Genomic DNA, 15085 nt, shown 5'->3' on the forward strand with positions numbered 1-15085 from the left:
CCGCGATTGCAGGTTGATAGAATAAACGCAGGGTGAGGTGGGTGGGTTTTCCTTCCGGCCCCTTCCAGGCCGGGCTGGTAATGTGCTTCACTGGCGGGGCTGCGCTTTTCATCAGCGCCCGCCGCCCCCGCGCCCCGCTCCTCTTCCTCTCCCCCCGCTCACCCGCAGCAACATGTGGCCGAAATTAGGGACCTGCGGCTTGAAAAGTGCCCTTCTGCTGGAAACCTGGAGCAGGTCAGCCCGCGGAAAGGGGGGTCTGCTCCTTGCGCATATTAAAGTACAGAGTTTTTATTTTTTTTTTATTTTTAACGAAAAGCTGGGGAAATTCAGCCCTAGCCTGGCAGAGCAGTCGCTGGTCTGATGGCAGAGCTGGGAGGAGTGAGAACAGCAGCGGAGTGTGTCCCTCAAGTGGTCATAAAGGAAGGAGTAGTGACTTTTTAAATTTTTTTTTTTTAATATTTAAGTTTTTCAGTGTTGCTGGTGAGAACATGTCCCTCTGCGTGCTCTGGCTGGGGACCGTGCTGCTACACCAGCTCTTGCCCCGCTGCCGCCCGGGGCAGTGCCATCCTCGGGTCTTGCGTTCAGCCCGGGGCGGCTGGCGGGTTCCCGGGCTGCAGAGGCAGCGAGCAGCCCCGGTCATTAGGAGCGTGTGGAACAGGTTGCAACCGAGAAATTTGTAATATCTGAGAGCGTAAATGGCAGCGGTCGGTCCTCGGCTCGCGTGTGTTCAGTCCGGTTGGCGGAAGCCAACCGGTACCACCGAGGCGGCACGGCATGGCCGGTGCGGCAGGCTTGGAGAGAATCCGGCAACGAGCGCTTGCTGCTTGGTCAGGTACTCGCTTAAAAGAGTTTTTCCCTCTATGCGAAGCTGACATCTGCTAATGCAGAGCAGCTTGTTCCAGCGAGCAGGTTTATTCCTCCTGACAGTTCTGATAGCCAGTACGCTTTGCCATTTGGTAATGCACTTATAATTTAATAAATGTTCTCTTTGAGATCTTAATTTTAAAGGAGTTTCGCCATGTATTTTGAAGTCTCTGGACTGCTGATTGATGGGTTTATTCTCTTCACAAATGTTTCCTTATATCAGGTACCTATTTAAGTGGACTGCTCCATACACAGAAACAATCACAGTTGCGTTTTACAGCTTGTGCTTTACATTGGTGCCATGCGTGCCAGGTGATAGATTCTTCCTAATTTCACGTTGGGCGCGAAGGCCGGGATGGGGCTGCCCAAGCCCTGTTGCGCCGACACAGCCGTTGCGCCGGAGGGATGTCCTCCCTGCCTCGTTCAGAGCATCTCATGAGCAGGAAAATGGAGACGCGTTTCAATTTGAGGGGAAGTCTGAAATCTTCTGGCAACGGTATCGCCAGTGCCTGGGAGCGGAAGAGAGGTGGAGGTAGACGAGGAGAAGAGCCACGACGGAAGGGGAAAAGACAATCTCTTGCATCTCCTTGCTCGGGCTGGGCTTCCAAACACCCTCAGCCGGCCGCCCCCGGCCAGCCTGATGGAGAGACTGCGGTGGGACGGCTGGCCCCGCGGTGCCTCGATGCCAGAGGCATCTCCCGGTACTTGGGAAGCGCGCGCATCCCCACCGGCGATGTCTGCGAGGGGCGGCCGCATCCCTGACCCGCGGAGCTGGGGTTTCTCGCCCCCAGCCCTTGCCAGCACCAACCAGCACGCCTCCAGTTCACTCGACAGCTAGTATTATGACTTACTAATAGGTGTTTTCGAGGCCGTTTATCGTTTATTTGGTGGACTCTGGACCCCCAAGGCTTGAGCACGGCGCCGTGGGCAGAGGGCAAGCGCGTGGTCCGTCCAGCCCGCCAGCAGCCAGGGATGCTCGGCTTGGCCGGAGGCTCTGCTGACCGAGTCTCTTGAATACTGGAAAATGAAAGACATTGGAAACACGTTCCCAGGACAGCGAGCTTTCCAGAAGAATTGAAGAAGAAAAGGTGTTTGGAACTTGCAGGCAGGCTCCCAAAAATGGCAACAATGTGATAATTTTTTCATCATGTCATATTACAGCATGGCGTGTTTTTCCCAGATCATTATTCATCATCTTTCAAACCTCCCAGCATGAGTCAGAGTGATTTTCTAAATTCAGGCACTCTTTTAAGAATATTAACATCTTTAAATCTATAATATATTTTCTGTCAAATCAGAAAGTCACTTGTACACATCTGCGGTTTGCTCCCTCTTGCCTTTTTGGAGACAGCACATTACCCTTTTTTACCAGTGCCATAAATTTAACCTGGTTTACTTTCACTATTCTGGATCAAGTTATTGGGTTGTTTTCTTTACCAACACTTACTCATGATAATTGATGTCTCTGTTTAAATGGGGTTATCGGCGCAATTCCATCTTTGTAAAATTATCTGGCAAACGTTTTTGGACAGATTATCAACGTGATTAAATAATACACTGCTTGCTATTTTAAACATTGCTTTGTGGAAGAATGACAAAAAGACAGGGGCCAGTCAGAATATTGTTCATCTAGTTAATCATCTCCTACGCTCTCTTTACTGCCTGTTGAAAGTACTGCAGTCCCGATGATACAGAGGGAAACAAATCTGGAGACTTCTGCACATTTTAACATGAGAGGAATTTCCATGTGTGCTCTTAGCTAATGTCGTGATAACATGAGAATCCCACTGTGATAAAAATTTGAAAATAATGAATATTTATGTTGAAAGAGTGACGCTTCTTTAGGAAATACACAATTTTCTAAAAAAGCTACCTTATAGCTCCTCAAATTCTTCCTGTGACTGAGCCTGTCACAGCAAAACGAGTTAATTTGCTTCAGCCCAGTGGCTTTCACTGTGTGAAAATTCAGCTGTAAAACCAACAGAAGAATAAATCAACTCTGTCTTTAGCGAGGAAGAGTTACACCCAGTTACATGACACTTTGTAAGCTGGCATTTATTTTGGCTATTTTTCCCGTCATTTCACGACCGCCAGCCTCCGTCCGCCTTCCCCTGCTCCTCCTGACGCTTTCCTTCCCTTCCCAGCCTCCAGGCTGACCCGCGCGCCCAGAACGTGCCAAAGCCGTCATTCAGTGTCTTCATACGACTGCTGACAACAGTAAAGCAAAATCCCCGAAGGCGTCTGACCCAGGTTGAATCGCCGCCTTGTCCTGGCGCGTCTCCTTTTGCTACCAGGGCGGGCGAAGTGCGGCTGCAGGCAGGCGAGACCCCACGGCAGCGCCCTGCCGCTGCACGGGCATCCCCAGCCAGCGCCACGGCTTCAGCCGCCGACACCGTTTTCTGTAAATTCCTTTCAAGTGCTGGCTCTGCATATTTGGGTGATTTCTGAAGCGTGTTCCTACCGAGCCCCCTCGGCGTGGCGGGCAGCGCTGGCGCGGGGGCAGTTTTGCAGCTCAGGCACCCGCCTTGGGAGACTCTGACCCCGCAGCTTTACGGTTCAGTTTGACAACAAGCAACGAAGCGAAGCAAACTCATAAATTGGGGAATAAGTCAGCAAGAGGCGTAAAATACATACTCGTTTTCTTTACAGCGCGTACGGGGAGCCGTTAGACCTTTATAACTCATGCGCTGCAGGTACTGCAGAAAGCCGAGGTGCAAAGCCAAATTTCCGTCGGCAGGAGGGGGCCCTTTCCGGACCTAATTTTTGTTGAGCTGGAGTCATGTCTGAAAGCAGTTAGGCTGGATGGCTGCAGGAATATGGGAAAGACCAGGCGTTCAGGTTGAGACCAACGTATATCGTTGTGAGCAAGAGGGCAGGGCTGCGCGGGGAGAGGTGGGCGAGGAGGGACCGTCCCTGTGGTGGGGCAGGGAGGGAGAGGTACCGGTCACTCCTAAAATAGCGGGAGTGATCAGAGGGCACACAGGAGGGGTTTTCTTCATCACTTCCCAGGCCAGGGCCCATCTCATTTTTTCCCAGGTAGCCGCTCTTCCCACGTGGTAGGTGGGATGCGCTGGAAGCCTTGCCTCACCGATGAGGTCACCCACTGGGTGTTCACCGATCCCTTGGGAAACCTCCCCGGCAGCCGGGGCGCTTGGTGGGATACCTGTCAAATGAGTGCGAGGGAAGAGAACTGTAACGGTGTCGGACCTTTTCGCCGTACGAGTTACAAACACCTAGTTTTGACTGTTTTTCCTCAGAAACGCACACCCAACTTTTACGCAAGCCTGGTGACCTCGAGCGCAACAAGTAGGGGACAACAGGGATCTACTTAGGCGAGAGCAAGACGTGGTCACCTCTGGGTAGAGGGGCGATTGCTCTCACAAGTCGGTGGCACGGGCATCCTGTATCCGGCCAGGGCGGGAATGGGTGGTGCTGGAGGGGCGGGGCAGGGTGGGGCAGGGTGGGGTGGGCACCGCCCTTCCCAGGAGACCCTCCCCACTCTGTGGGTGCAGCCCAGGGAGAAAACCCCGTGCCAGGCAGTGGCATGCACCAAGTGAAAGCCCCCGCGCTGTTAAATATATCGTGATATAGCAGAATAGAGAAATTCCTGTACGTTAAATACCGTGGCACAGCGAAGCTGTTCTTCAGAGGCACCCGTTACACCCCTGCAAGACGTGTCAGAGCAGTGCAGCTGCTCTGCGATCCGCATGCACGCTGCTTTGTTTGGAAGTGCAAGAAGTGCCCGACGCATGTTTTATTAAAGCACCGGCATAGCCAGCACGCTGCCTTTGATGTCCTTGCTGCTTTCCAACCTCTGTGCTCCCTTCCTCTCTGGGCACTGGGTATATTCAAGCACCTTTTTTTTTTCCCCTACCTGTCCATCTTTAATCTTTCAGCATTAAATCTGACATTCAGGTATCTCTTCTGAAAACCTCTGCAGTTTCTGTAGGGTTGTTCTCTGGTAACTGCAGGACTTGTACGAAGCATTTTCGAAGCTGGTGCAGGAGCAGCAGTGGGAGAGGGCAGGGTTGGGAAGGGGTGTTTGGGGAGGCATCTCCTTACCCTCCCGCTGACCAGAGAGCGGAGATTTGAGCTGACTGATGCCTCCCACAGCTCTCCTTCATCCCATCTCTCAGGTTTTTCAAAAAGCCTCTTTCCTGTGTTCCCGACCTCCCCTCCCTTAGCTGAATCACAGCACCCGTCTTTGCAAGAGCTGAGGTCAAGAGGAACTTTCCCCCGGCCCCGGGTTGAAACCATCACTAGCGTCCCATGCCAGCTTGCTTTCTGCATCACTCACCATCCCAAAGGAAGAGCTCATCTGAAAACAGCCATGCTGAAGGTGCTGATATTAGAGGTGACACTTGGGGCTGTCACAGCTGGTGCCTGCCCCAACCGATGGCTGCGGGGACCAATCCTGGGGTGGCGGGATGCCCCAGTCCCTCACCATCACGGCAGAGCCTGGGATGGTGGTGTCTGGCGAGAGCACGTGGCAGCCCTACTCCGGAATTGCAGCCCTGCTCCGGAATCATCACATCCCTGCTCCAGAATCGCAGCCCTGCTCCGGAATCACAGCACAGCATGCCCAAGAGCTGGGTGCTCCTGCCCAGCCTGGGCCAGCCCTGCCTGCCCCCGTGCAGGCAGGCAGCGGGGTTTTGGCTAGTACTTGTTATTTATTTGTACCTTTAATGCAGTTAAATGCTGACACATGAGTAGGAAGTCGACTCCCGTGATGCCGGTATCACGGCGGTTGGCGGTGGCTGCGTCCCACCCGGAGTGTCCCACTCAGCGGCACTGGCCGATGGCTTTGCTGCGGGTTGGTTTGGCCAGTTGGGCGCAGAGCTGCGTTGCCTCTTCTTTTACCCATCCAAATAGTCTTCAGGCTTTCCTGGGGCTCGCTCCCAGCTGCTGCCACCCTACGGGCGGTGGGACACGTCTCCTTCTCCCGAGCGCCCAATGCCGAGGACCCCGAACCCGCATCGATCTCGAATGGGGCGTGAGGCACCGTATCGTAAAAAGGACTTTTGCTTCGGTTTGTAACGTCGGGCTTGTCCCAGGCGCTGAGCTGCTGCTGGCCCCGTCTGCGCGGGCGACGCTGGGGCTCACGAAGCCAGGGGAGCTGCTCTGCCGCCCGGGGATGCGATGCCGGGCTGCCCCGTCCCGTCCCGCCGTCCCGCTCCTTGCTGGGGCTCTGGGAGCCCGTTACTCTGCATCCTGCAGCCCCTCAGCCTTTTGCTCCCTGGTTTTTGGGTTCGGGTGGGGTTTTGGGTTTTTTTTAATGAGAGGAGCCCTTTGCTCCCCCTGCCCTGGCTGGGCGCTCTTCCCAGCCCCGGCGGCGGCCGTGCTTCGCTGGTGGATTTCTCTTCCCTTTCGCTGTGACCTGCAAACGTCGGAGCAGGCGCTCTGCCAATTTTGTGATCTGCTGCCTGCTTCAAAATGGAGGCAGGAAGGTATCCATTTTCATCAAGGAGATGACAGTGCTTCAGTCTTCCTGACCATCTGGAGAGAGGCACCTCCAGCGCAGAAACAAAGCGCGGAGGAATTGAGGGAGCGTATAGGCAGAGAGAATAAATCGCGCTCTAAATAATAAATTACGCTTATCAGCCCTGACTGGTTTGGGGGGATTTTTTTGCTTCTATTTTGTTTTTAAATGCTGTCCTGGTTGAACTAAACTAAAGCAAGAAATACAGCAGATATTTTCTAAAAGGCAAGTTGCAGAAGGCTCTGGTGTATTAGTAAGCAAATAAAAGTAAATGAGTCTTTTGGCACACGTACTAAGTTTATTGCATAGACAAATACAATAAGTCTTAAGAAAGGAGGAGTTTTTCCCCTGATGTGTACACATGCTGTGTTGGTGGTCTTGTGTAGATCCAGGTTTTTAATAGTCCTTTAAAGCTTCTCTGGAAAGAGCTCGATCCATGGGAATTTAATATCCCAAGATATGTTTGTAATTTTCAGTGTTCTTGATAATGCTGTTTTTCTAAATTTCTTTCCTTTTTTTTTTTTTTTTTAGTTTGGGAGATAGTTTTTTTACTTCCTTGCAGTGCTTTCAGTTCTGTTCTTAAGTGGGTAAAGTCTGTACGCCTTCATATGAGAAAATCAGCATTGTTTCAAGTTCTTGTTTATTTTAAGCTCCGTAATGCTCTAGGAAGAACATATGTACATCTGTTTGTTCATTTTATTTACAGAAATACATAGTTTGACAAATACCTTGCAAATATCCTTGTTTAAAGCTGGAAAATGTCAGGCTGGAGTTTCTTTTGAAGCTTAAAATTTATTTTCCAGTCACACATATACTGAGGTTTTTGTGTTCTGAGAGAAGAATTATGTGGTGTTGTGAACGGATTTATACTGAGCAAGGTAAAAACTCAATATTTCTTTCCTGCTTCCTGCTAAAGGCATACTAAATTAGTCTTTTTTCCTTAGGTTTATGCCCCGTCAGCAAGCACTGCCGACTACAATAGGGATTCACCAGGTTATCCATCCTCAAAACCAGCAGCCAGCACTTTTCCTAGCTCCTTCTTCATGCAAGGTAAGACATTGCTTTTGAAAGGAAATCTATTTTGCATACATTTTGTGTGTTTGTATTTTAGTTTATATGTAGTCGAGACATGCCGGAATATCATCTTGTGGTCTGTAACATTACCATTCAAATGAAGACCTGTATGTCTTCGTTTGACCATTATGCCTCTGAACATCTTGTTTTGATCCTGCAGTGAAGCAGCATAATGAATAACTTGCCAGCCTCTTATCATCTGAGGTTCTTGAAGCATTTTTTTCCAGCGTGTGTGTGTGCACATATATTATGCATATACTGAAGGCACACACGTTTGTGCTTGTATTTGGTGCATTGTTGTTTTATGTTAATGAGAAAGATTTTGTCTTACGTAAAGTATACAGTGCTACAAGTATGTCTATGTGCGTAGATATGGAATTAGAGCAACCTTTTTAAAATGAAGCCATTTCATTTGAGGGTGGGTTAATAGTTTTCATGTATTCACTGCTACCATGTTGTGTTTCTTGCGATGATTTTGTGCCAGTACAGTTAAATTTGGTGTAACTTAGTAAATAAAATTCCTAGAGTTTGGGAAGATCCACATACAGTTAGGATACCCCTCTTTTGCCACATTTAGGGCAAAATGATTAGCTTTTAAACACTTTTACATATACTCTGCTTTAGGCTAAGTACAGGGTAAGTAAATCTGTTTAATTCAGCAGGACTGCTAGGCTAAAGTATTTGCAGGACAAGGGACTGGAGTTTATTCTATATACATATGTATACACACTTTCCAATTCACACCCTTAGGAAAAAACCCAAAACAACCCACTTTTGTGTCCCCACCACCTGAAGGTCACGGGCGCTGCTCAGCGTCCCTGGGGATGGCTCAGCTCCCTGTCTCAGGGTGACCGGGCTAGCGCCTGCGGAGCTCCGCCACATCTCCGGCTCTTCCTTCGAGGATGCTCGTGTCTGGGTTTCCATCAGGCAGCTGGCGCGGGAGGACGAGCTGCCCACCTGCAAAGGAGCAGGACCAGCAGGGATGCAGGCGGGAAGGACCAGTGGACCCTCCTGCCCCGGGTCCGGGGCTCGAACGCTGCCAGGAGGGGTTCTGCTGGTCCTCCACCCGCTCGGGTGGATCCTCGTGGGAGGGAAGAGGACGTCGTTCAAAGCACTGACCCCGCTGGTCACCTCCCGTGGTGGGGGATCTGCATCTGGACCATTTCCTGAGCGGTGGGAAGTATGGGCCAGGACTGAAAAGCAAATGGTGCTCTTGGCTTAAAACACGAGTAAATACCCCGCCCCGAGAGCAACCTGCTATGAAACTCCTCTGGAGTTACAAAGCTGGGGATTAATAGGGTTCTAATGATATCAAATATTTACCCTTTGTAGTGCTTAGCCATTCTGTGGTTTTAAACGTTATCTTCTCGCAGATTCGTATTGAAGACATAAATCTGAGTTAAATGACTGTTCAAACAGCCATGGTAAGGTGATGCTAGAAATGTTGCTGCTGCCAGGGTGTTTGAAGTGTATAAATAAGGCAGGGCTGTAGGTGAGACATAATAATTTTTTATTAGACCAACTCCTGTAGTTTGAAAAAGCCGGCAACTTTTCCATCCCACATGCCCGTCCTTCAGGTCTGCTGATCATTATGGAAAAGTTACCTTTTTATTTTTTCCTTTTTTTTGTTAGCACATTGGCATTCTTCCAGTAGAAAATACATTTCACTGCATTATTATAATTCCATTTCAGCATGTCTAGTTAAATGCAAAATATGCAACCAACTGTTTTACTCGATAAAATTTGGGGAGCCCTTTTTACACTCTTCAGTGTGCATTGCGCCTCAGCAGTGAACTAGCCTGAAGGATGAACGCTGTGCTTAGGAGGTGCAGAGACACAAGCTGTGAAATCCCTAAAAGGAGAAACCATACAAGTGGCGCTCCTCTCTTTTTAAACAAACAAACAAACAAAAAGCAACAACGAAACGGCTCCAAAAACTTTCTGGATGTGGAAAGTCAAAGTTCAGGAATTATCCGATCATTACCAAGTTGAGGCTTCTCCAAAGCTCGTTAGCCCATCCTCATTCTGTAGGCTTCAGTGTATTTCGTTTCAATGTTCAGGCTTTTGTCCCTGATGAAATTTGTTATAACAGAGTTCATGTACTTGAGTTTATGATACCAGAGCAGGAATAAATCAGCAGGAAACTTTCAAGCCTAAATGACGTGGCTGTAACGAAGCATTGCAGGATGACACGAGTATTCACCACTGCTCAGTTCGCCTTCATTTTTATTAAAGTACATGGCTTTCTGCTGGAGCGGCGTAGCCCTGTAGCCCCGTTAGGGTCGTTAGGATGGCGTTTGCAGAGGCGCAAAGCCGCCGGTTCCGCGGGGTCTGGCGCCGGTGGCCAGCAGTGTTTCCCTCCTGTCTTACAGATGGCCATCACAGCAGCGACCCGTGGAGCTCCTCCAGCGGGATGAACCAGCCTGGGTACGGGGGCATGCTGGGCAACTCTTCTCACATCCCCCAGTCCAGCAGCTACTGCAGCCTGCACCCGCACGACCGCTTGGTAAGGCTCGGACGTGGGGTGGGTGGGTGGGTGGCGGAGGGGGGCACGTCGCCCCGACCCGCTCACGGCGTGGGCAACGTCTTCCAGTTGGGCCGACGCAACGTTCTCCGCACGGCGTTGGGTGTTGCCAGCTCCGCAGGCCCGAGTTTGAGAAAGCTGGGGCAGCTTTGCCTTCAAGATTTTATTCAGGCTCTGCTGAGGGAAGGAAATTTTTAAGCTGGAGGGTGGTGCAGGCTGGGAAGCCCCCGGGAGCGGGGGCGGCTGCTGCTGCCCGTGGAAGGATGATGAGGAGGTCCTGCCACGGCTTCGCCCGGCGTGCAGTACATCTTTCCACTGAAGACCACCACCTCTGGACAGAACCTCTCCTAGTGCCACTGGGAAGTGAAAAGAGGAGGAAAAAAATGGTCACGCAGAGCTTTCCCTCGGCCGACGTCGCGAGAAGAGGGTCGAGCCCGTGTTCGTACCCTCCGCTCGTGTGGTGGCCGCCCGCCTGCCGAGGAGCTGCGCACGCCTGTGCTTTTTGGTGTTTGTGGCAGTCAGTGTCCTTTGCTGGTCTGAGTTTATAGATAACTATCTAGCATCAATTTTCTGCTTTAAAAAAGGGAGGGTTTTTTTATTTTCTCTGGTACATTCTGATCCCTAGCAGGAGGAAGTTGCTGGGACCAATTCCATCTATTGTATTGGAACAGAATAAAATTGGGATTAAATCTGATCTGAGTACAGTTTAGGGGATATTCTCCTAATATCACAGCTGAATTGATTATGTAGAAATAACACTGGGTTCCATCAATTCAGTTTTTTGTTATGTTTTCGTTTTAAGTAAGATGTAAAAGAATGAACAGACAGCTAAAGTGAAGTAATTTTTCTCAAAATGTGTGAAACACTACAAGTAATGTTTTTCTATTCTGTGCCTATACTTTTCATGCTTGAAGGTCATTAAAAAGGAAGAGTAGTGAGGAGTACTGGTTTTAAGGGAGGAAAGAGTCTGTTGCTGTAAGGTCTTGCAGAACCATCTTTCGGGGAATAAGAAGAATTAAACTCACTCTTGCAAACTGAAAATTAATTTGCAAAACAAATCTTTAAAGTCTCACATTTAACGAGGTTAGCACACTGCTATGTAAAATTAATAGGAAGTCAAAAGCAAAAGAAATTGCCTCAAAAACTGCTTAATCATGTCCTTATAAAAGGCATAATTAAGGCACTAAGCAAACTTAACGTTGCTCTGAAGTGACAAGCGTATATAATAAAAATTGAACATAACTTTTAAAACCCAATTTAATCTAATTTGTTATCTACACTGGTGCTCATTCATCAGAATTAGGTGGCTTTTCATGGTATCAGCTCAGGGTAGAGGTAAGAGCAGAGTGCCTTCATGGGGCAAGTCTGCAAACATTTTTGCATTTAAGTTTACCTCGATTCTGAATTTCTTGGTTTCGTAACATATAGGGTTTTTTATGAAGAGCTGAAATATTTCTGCGATGTAAAATGGGGAGGGATGTTCCACCTAAACTCTCCAAAATGTTTTTTCAATGCAAGTATTATTATATTTATTCTAAATTTCAGAGATAGTGAGGACCACTGATACCAGTCCAAGTTGTAGGTGCTCAATGCTGGTAATGCTCATATTAATTGTTTATTATGTATGTCTGGACTGGCAGAGCCTTCTATGTTTTAGGTAACACTGGGGCAGAAGGGAGGCAGCGATACTTTAAATACTCTCCGCATAATTTCTGCTGGAGCATCAGTGAGAGGTCAGCAGTTTCTGGTCAGCTGGAGCGTCCACAAGTGGTCAGCTGGTTGGGGAAAGTTTGAGTGATTTCAGTTCAGTTCCCTGCAAATGTCCTTAACTTCTCAGTGACCTGTAGAGAAAATGCATATAGCAAAAGAAAGAAAAGTGGTTGTTTATTATTTTTACTTTCTCAGGCGTATCAGTGATTTTCTAAATAGATGCATTGAATAGTTCTCCGCTAAGCTCTGTTCAGATCCCATGTTTTTCCTAAAATGTTTGGCAGTAGTGGTTTGATGTCTCCCCCTGAGAAATGAGAAAATCCCAAACCAGCACTTCGATACGTGTCATGGAACAGCCGTTTAGCAGGGGAGATGGAGTCACTCATGTTCAGACCGTTGACCTAAGCAATCGTTGTTTGCTCTTTTCTCCATCACATGAGAAATTCTGTTCAGCTGTGCCATTTCAGCCAGTTGGGTTTGGGGCTGAAGTCCCGGAATGGTTTATAATGAGTCAATGCCTGAAAACATTATTCAGACCTCCATCAGAGTTGATGGTCGTTTTTCCATGGATAAGAAAAATAGGTTTGGGCTATGTTGTTTACATTCTTTGAGATAACTTCACAGTATTTGGATACTTGGCACTTAATTACAAGAAATCCTGTAAAAGTAATTAAATAGCACAAATGAAGGGAAGATGTTTTCAGCCAGCTTACTCTGAACCACCTAGGGAAGCAGAGGGCACAGAGATGATCTTGCTCTAGCACTTCAGTGCCTTGATCCTGGGCCAGGTACTGCCATGTGTCTCCAGCTGCCCGTATTTCTAAGGAGGCTTTGTATCAGAGTCTCCAAAACCTAGAGGTCTTTTGCAGGACCTCTTCTCTGCTGGGGGCAATGCTGTGATAGAGATAAAAGCTGGGCATGTTCTAGGACCTGTCTGCACACAGTCCTACATCAACCAAGAAAAGACTATTCAACAGTGACGAACAGCACTAATGTAAGCCAGGCTGATAGGAATGCAAATTCAGCAAAACATTTGAGCGCAGCAGTGTTGCGTCACAGTAATGAAGGTTTGTGTTGATCCAGCCATATAGCTGCCAAAGTCACAGAATCATGGAATCGAGTCACAGAATCGTAGAATCAAGTCTTCTGTGTGCTGCCCAGACGCTTGGCCCACGCTTGTTTGGAGAACTCGGTCATCGCATTTTTGATCGTCTGTCGCACAGAGGCACTGCAGTGGGAAGGAAAATTGATCCAGTTGATCACCTGGGGTGCCAGTGTGTTTCCTTATGGCACGTTTTGTAATACCAGCCGTGCACGTCTTGCAGTCAGATCTTGGTTTTAATGTCAAAAGCAGTACGGGGTTTCCACCACTTCCCTCAGAAGGCTTCTCCTCCAGCCAATAGCTGCCCCTGTCAAAAAGGTTTGCTTGATACATCACCTAACTTTTCTAATTCCTTCTCATTACATCTCTATGGTACTATCATCAGTTACGAACTGTCCACTGTGGATATTTATCCGTATCAGATAGGTGTATGCTGTGTCTCCTCCAGAACATGTCAAATTAGGGTAGAAAAATACACTCCCTGCTTAGTCTCAGGGCAGCGTTCTGCTTTTGGCGGTCGGGTGAAGTACAACAGCACTTGGGACTGGGGCAGTATGAGCAGCCTGCTGCTTTCCATGTTCTCAATAGTGAAAATATTTCCTTTTTTTTATCCTTTCTGCCACAGAGCTACCCATCACACTCCTCAGCAGACATCAATTCCAGTCTTCCTCCGATGTCCACCTTCCACCGCAGTGGCACAAATCATTACAGCGCATCTTCTTGCACACCCCCTGCCAACGGGACGGACAGTATCATGGGTGAGTTGAGGTCGGGTGCTGCGGCTGCCGCCCGAGGCTCTCTCTTTCCCTCCTGTCTCCCCTCACATCTGCTTCAGTGCACTGTGCTAGAGCCAAAGAGGTGAAACCAAGGCGGAGGGTTATTCGATGGTGTATCCCAGGGTGCGGAAGGACTAGCTGCTTAGTTCAGTAGGTGCAGAGAGATAGCAAGAATTTCATGGAAGTAAGTACATCGTAGCTGACCTTTGCCTCCTTTGCTTATGCATTTTACTACGACTACTTCTTTTTGTGAAGTAAATATAATTACAGCAAAGGGCTTTGCTTCAAAGTTTGTATGGAAGACATTGCACCAGCTAAGTGCCCGATCCCGCTAGTTTTGAAGTCTGATTTTATTGTCTTTAGAGATTTAATCGCCTGCAATGCTGTGCAAGGTGATACTTCTGTATCACGACATTCATCCCCTTCAGTTCTTTGCTGGGTTTCCACATGGTGTGGGGGAAGCGGCGATGGCGGCGTGTCCCTGTAGGGGAGAGAACCGCCTCTGACGTTGCCGAGAGTGACGCTGTAAATTAAGAGCATACCTCTGCATACTTAAATATTTGGCAAATACCGGTTCATACTTAAATACAGGAAATAAAAAAATATTGCTTTGCCTGTATCTCAAAGAGCAAATAAAGCTAATTAAATAATTGGTAAATAGGGAACACATCGCTGGACACATGTTTCAGATTACACACATGATTCTGTATTGAATGACTGTGAGCAGGACTAATGCAGTAAGAATGGAGGGTGGGTTCAAACATTAACACATGGGCATCATATTTTTCAAGGTCTCTGAACAAAGAAGAAACTAAATACAGTCTCTTCTTAATTTGTCACTGTCTGAGAAAAACGTATCTCATTTCAGGATAGCATTTCTGTGCTCAATCTTGCCATTCCATTGAGAGTTCTTCCTTTACAGTATATTGCTGCTTCTGTGCGTGTGACATAGGAAAATCACTCTCTCTTTCTCCCTCAAAAGAAGTCTAATAGACTCCAGTTTAATTCAGCCGTCTTCACACCAGTTATGCAGCAGCCTTACAGATAACGTTTAGGGATGCAAAATCTTGCAGAGGGACATAAACAGGTAGGAGTGTGAATGCAGCCTCCTCTGCCTCTGGGAGCCACCCAGAGAAGTACCTCAGTTTCCCATGTAAAAAATGCATCCGGATTTTCATCTGGATTCATCTCCTGAAAAACCCAGTGTGTGAATCAGAAGAGCAACAATACAAAGATGCAGATTTTTTTCAGCAGCTGTAAATATTCAACAGCTAGTACTGTCGGGCTATGTCTGAACTGAGGGCTGCAAAAGTATTTCCTGGGTCTCGAGGCAAGCCCTGTTCTCCTCCTAAACCAGTGAACCTCCCCTGAAGCCTGGGCACAGGCTGTCTTTTCCCTGATTTTCCCGAGGAAGCCGTTTGAGCTGGCCCTGCCGGGAGCCGATGTGCCTCCATTCCGGTCCCGGGGAAGATGACGGGGGGGCGCGTTGACGTAGCCCCACTGTGCCGTCCCCACGTGGGGACAGAGACCACAGTGAGCAGGGCTGGGGCAGGTGA

General features: G+C 48.5%; 1 protein-coding gene across 26 annotated transcripts in view; it reads left to right on the top strand.

Moving 5' to 3' along the window:
- Nucleotides 1–15085, top strand: part of TCF4 (transcription factor 4) — a 246577-nt gene that overhangs the window by 194102 nt on the left and 37390 nt on the right. For all 26 annotated transcript variants that reach the window (XM_069775312.1, XM_069775317.1, XM_069775314.1 and 23 more), the window contains 3 exons: nt 7288–7393; nt 9790–9923; nt 13379–13511. In XM_069775312.1, the coding sequence (XP_069631413.1) occupies nt 7288–7393; nt 9790–9923; nt 13379–13511 (373 nt within the window). The remainder of the gene's footprint in view (nt 1–7287; nt 7394–9789; nt 9924–13378; nt 13512–15085) is intronic.

Source organism: Haliaeetus albicilla, chromosome W (genome assembly GCF_947461875.1).
Source record: "Haliaeetus albicilla chromosome W, bHalAlb1.1, whole genome shotgun sequence".
Classification (NCBI taxonomy): domain Eukaryota; kingdom Metazoa; phylum Chordata; class Aves; order Accipitriformes; family Accipitridae; genus Haliaeetus; species Haliaeetus albicilla.